The 5000-nt window shown below is 40.9% G+C and overlaps 1 protein-coding gene across 3 annotated transcripts in view; it reads left to right on the top strand.

Moving 5' to 3' along the window:
- Positions 1–5000, top strand: part of LOC137993640 (uncharacterized) — a 48150-nt gene that overhangs the window by 25726 nt on the left and 17424 nt on the right. For all 3 annotated transcript variants that reach the window (XM_068839602.1, XM_068839603.1, XM_068839601.1), the window contains exons 8-9: positions 1854–1970; positions 3057–3785. In XM_068839602.1, coding sequence (XP_068695703.1) covers positions 1854–1970; positions 3057–3785 — 846 coding nt within the window. The remainder of the gene's footprint in view (positions 1–1853; positions 1971–3056; positions 3786–5000) is intronic.

Here is a 5000-nt window from a genome sequence, read left to right as displayed (position 1 = left end):
ACTTTAACATCTACTACGGCGACGAAGATGAAAGCGTCACCTCATGATATAACTCAAGTTTGCACTTTGCACTCTTTAGTCTTTCCCTATTATTCTATCTCGTTCAAATTGAATGCACAATATGGGCGAAGTATCTTTAAAACAACTGGGTACAGGTGGTTTCAAAATAATTAACAATTATTCGCCGAAGGCGAAGTGATTATCGGTGAATATTCACCGAGACGAAGTCGAGGTGAATATTCAGATAATCACTGAGCCTGAGGCGAATAATTGTTTTAGTATAATTACACCGATGATTATTTCAAAAAAGAGAAAAAAAAAGTAAACCTTATACCGCGAAATCATCTTCAACTTACAGTGGCAAAACGACTACTGGCAGCCATTTTGTCCGTCGAGATGATTATCGGCTGATAATCCGAGATAGCGAGCCAATGAGAGCGCGCGATTTTGTATAATCACCTGTGTATTTATACTAAACTTGAATAGAGAATGAAACGTTACGTTTGCATGCTCCCGTTGGGGTCAAAACACCGCACTTGGTGATTTCGCGTCGTTGTTAATCAGGCTACCGCACAAATATGTGCTTAACTGTGTCCCGTACGTGCAGTATAATAAGTTTTTGCTGTTTTGACATATGATATTGGTTTTTTTTTTTTTGTGGCGTTGTCGTTGTTGCAGCCGTCTTGTTTGCTTAAAGCTCCCTATTGTCTACGACAACGCCACAAAGCAAGAAAAAGAAAAAATGCTCGTGCTGCACATGCAGCACGAATTTCCGTGCATATCTTTGCCACGCTCCAAAAAACAACAACGTGAAATCACCAAATTTTAGGTTTTGACGACAGCGTGAGCATATAACAATGGACCATTCATTTTCTATTTTACTCCACAACCGTTCGTATCCAACCAGTTACAGGATGAATTAATGGGGTGTAGTGTAACGTGAAGTGCTAGATTTCTATCCCATATGAACCACGTGAGCGTTAGCCCTACTAATGGAACTGGGCCCACACAAGGACAGAGAAAAACTCTGACCAGGGTGGGAATTGAACCCACGACCTTCGAGTTAAATCTCCGCCGCTCTACCGACTGAGCTACAAGGTCAGACGGGAGCTGGTCGTGGGAACTGAAGATGATAAAGTCACGGCAATGAACATGTACAAGTACAAGGAAAGGTTACGTTTATACAAACGTTGGCCGTATTTAACTCTGTTTAAAAATATAAGTGCTACACAGCCAACGTTTGTATAAACGTAACCTTTCCTTGTACAGGATAGTTCACCCGTATGGTGAACACGACGGAATAATTCTGAAATACTTGTGAAAGCCCTAGGTTATATTTTGGAGTGACGTTTACGTTGACTTTGCCCTTGTTCTTGCTTGAACTCCCTAATACCGCGGGGAAGAAAATTGGTGTGACCATGTCTTTTTTTTTTCTTTTTTCAAATCGACGCACATATCCTATTAACTCTAAGCGAGAATGTTTATCCCTTTTGGGAAAGGAAATTGAGCACTTCAAAAGGAAGCCTCAGTTTCAGGCTTGAACGCGACTCGAACTCACGATAGTGGAATTTCTACCATTTGGGCCACCAAGCCATGCCATCCAATAGAAGATAGTCAGAGCGAGCACGTACTATATCCCTTCCTACATGAATGAATGAATGAATGAATGAACGAATGACAGTGAAATGTATGAAAATCATATGTTTGAATCGCGGTCGTGAGTCGCCACAATCCTCAGTTCAAAAGATACAGGAGAGTTTCAACTTTCAGTTTTACCGTTATTTAATGTAATGTCAAACTGAAGACCTATCACCAAAGTATTTTGTTGTTGTTGTTGTTGTTGTTGTTGTTAGATCATTCTTGTTCCTCGTCATCTGGTGGCTGCTCTCACCTGTGTCTTTTAAGTCCGGTTGGATATCGTTGCTTCTGCCCAGATCAACTGGAACCTGGGGAAACTTGCTTCTCTTCGCGTAAGCTGCCCGACAATTTTGTTGTGATAATTGTTTGCGTCACAGGTGATATTTGAAGTGAGTGCATGGGAAGATTGAAATGGCCAAATCTGCCATCTTTATGGGACTTTTTTTGCAAGTTATGTTTATTGTTAGTAATGTAATAATGTAAATCTGTCACTTCTAGAAGGTTTTTTTTGTAAGTTATGTGTATTTTAGGTAACGTAAGGTAGCCTGCGTGGCAGGTGTTTGAAGGGGAATGAAAAGGGAGAATGTTGGAATGTAAAGTATCTCCAGTGAGCCGGAGCGTTATGTGTTAACAAATTCAAGTAATGCACAAAATATAATAAAATACAATAAAAAGACTAAAGTGGCGAAAGTGGAAAATAGAAGGCGCCCCCCCCCCCCCACCCATCTAGTGACTTTCCTTTTCAGTAAATATGAACGGAGTGTCTTTATCATTAGTATATACTCACTGTTAATTATTATTAAATGGACTAGGAACTGTCAATACGACCACTCCATCCGGGAACCGAGTGGCGGTATTTTTCTTATGTAACTGAGCAACGTCCGGCACTATTCCCACCTTTTTCCCTCCTTTTTTTTTTGTTTGTATTAATACCCAGCATTTGTATTAAAGCCTGCTTTTCAATCTCTACCATGAATATTTATTGTCCTTATATAAAAAGAAAATTACACTGTCGTTTGCTTTTATGTTCTCGTGACAAGAACAATATCTCAGTCTTTCGCTGCGCTCACTCGTGTGATATTCTTCTTGCCACTCAAACATAAAGTTCTTCCCTTATCGCCACCGTGTATACATTCATCTCTCAGCTTCGAGATCGTAGAAACGAATGCTATGCGACGACCCTCGAATCATTTTCCCCTTGCAACGTTGCGGGCTTTTATATTATTTTAGTGAAGTTAATCTAACTTCGATTCATATGCATATTCCAAAGAATTTTGTTGAAGACAATAGCTTATCGGGTTGGCTCTTAGGGAGTCCCCTGTACCTTCCTAATTGAACACAAGAACTATTATTCGGAACGTTAAATAATAGACTTATTATTCCTTCTTAACTAAAAAAGTCTATTTCATTTTCCTCAGCACTGCTACCAGCATCGACTCCGTTTGCAGCTTCGACGCTAACTTCGTCGGCAATGTCGACAACAGCTCTGGCAGGTTCGCCTTCGGCCCTAATGCCGACAGCTCAATCGGTGTCTAAGCTAACGATTCCTACAGCAACAAGGTTGATTGCACCGTCATCATCGGCTATTTTGTTACCAACAGTCGTGCCCTTGACCACACCGGACCCTACCTTATTTTACTCAGGACTGCTACCAGCATCGACTCCGGAGCCGAAAAGGTCACAAAGTGGATTAACGGCTCTGCCAACATCGTTTCCAGCTTCGTTGCTGCCTTCGTCGGCAGTTTCGACAACAGTTCTGGCAGGTTCGCCTTCGGCTTTAATGCCGACAGCTCAATCGGTGTCTAAGCTAACGATTCCTACAGCAACAAAGTTGATTGCAGCGTCAAAACCAGGGGTGTTATCTTCAGCATCATTGGCATCTCTCTTAAGGTCAATGAAAAAATCACCTACGGCATCCGTATTGTTGAAGGCGTCACGTAAATCATTGGCGGCGTCAGATGGCTTTCCACCTTTACGGCAGCCACCATCATCGGCTATTTCTTTAACACCAGTCGAGCCTTCGACCACACCGAACCCTACCTCGTGTCAGGTTGGCACCTGCAGAAATGGAGGAACCTGCTCCATGCCAAGTCATACTTGCCTTTGTAGGAAGTATTTTGCTTGGTATGACTGCACCGTTTATGTCGGTAAGTGAGAAAATCTTCATAAAACTATTCAACTAATTTTCAATGTTGAACTTCAACATATTGTGCTGCAGTGGTTGATAAAAAGCGCTAAAAAGAGTGAAATGAGCAGATTACAAATGCATTCACTATCTTTTGAAAAGGCAAGATTTGAGATGTAGCTTTTAAGTGTGTGAGCCACTACAACACGCTTCCAAATAAGCCGAATAACTCGAACCCTGAGGGACTACGGAAATATATAAATAGTTCTTTTGTGACCAGATGTAGGGAATCCCGACAACGAACGGTATTAATAATTAAGTTATATTCAGGTTACTAAAAGACGGTGTGATTTGGGGATCAATATGAAAAACTGAGCGAGGATTATGGGCTTTACGTCCACCTCCAAAAAGTACCACAGCCTTCAACAATCAGGTTAAGACTTGCATTCAGTAGTTTTGCAAATTAGAATTTTATTCTCCCTCACCAAATTCGGACACCGCAAGGAAAACAAAGACAAAAGACAACATGAGCAAATACAATTTGGGTAGCTTGTTTCAGGTAGAACAAGCACCTACGGAGAATGCTTTATTGCAAACAATCGGGTATATAAATACTCCAAAATAACTGTAACCAGACAATTCAAGTCTGTGCCCCGAACAACGTTGAGCTTCTCTTGAACCTTCTCATTAACATACATGTCTTTGGCCACATCGGACTTCCAACGAACATGTAGTTGCAATAACCGTTCTTTCAACGAACAATTTCTTAAAATGGGCTACAATACAGGTAGCGCCGCCAGATCTAAAGCAACGCAAACCGAAAAATCGCTGATCATAGCCTAATATGAAGATTTAGCCACGTCTGAAAGCGGAGCTCTCGTTTCTGACAGCAGTAAGCAAAACGTACAGGCTTGCAAACTCAGGGCACGTTCGATTGACCGTATTCCGGAATAGGAATACATGGAATAAAAGTTAGAAATCCTTCGTTTTCATGGAGATTCACATTCATTAAAATTATCAAACATCTGCCAAAATGCTATTTTAAACATATCTTTATTATCCTTGTTGCTTCAAAACGCCAAACATAAAGTTTTAAGTTATCACTCCACGTATTATTATTCCGGAATGGGGTCAAAGAAACGCACCCTTAACCAACAACTTAAACTGAAACTACATGCACAGTAATCTTTTTCATAACATTTTCCGTTTGACTGATAATCTTTACACCCTCTCTCTT

The sequence above is a fragment of the Montipora foliosa genome, chromosome 2 (genome assembly GCF_036669935.1).
Source record: "Montipora foliosa isolate CH-2021 chromosome 2, ASM3666993v2, whole genome shotgun sequence".
Classification (NCBI taxonomy): domain Eukaryota; kingdom Metazoa; phylum Cnidaria; class Anthozoa; order Scleractinia; family Acroporidae; genus Montipora; species Montipora foliosa.
Note: the sequence above shows the minus strand (reverse complement) of the source record. Positions and strands in the feature narration are given on the sequence as shown.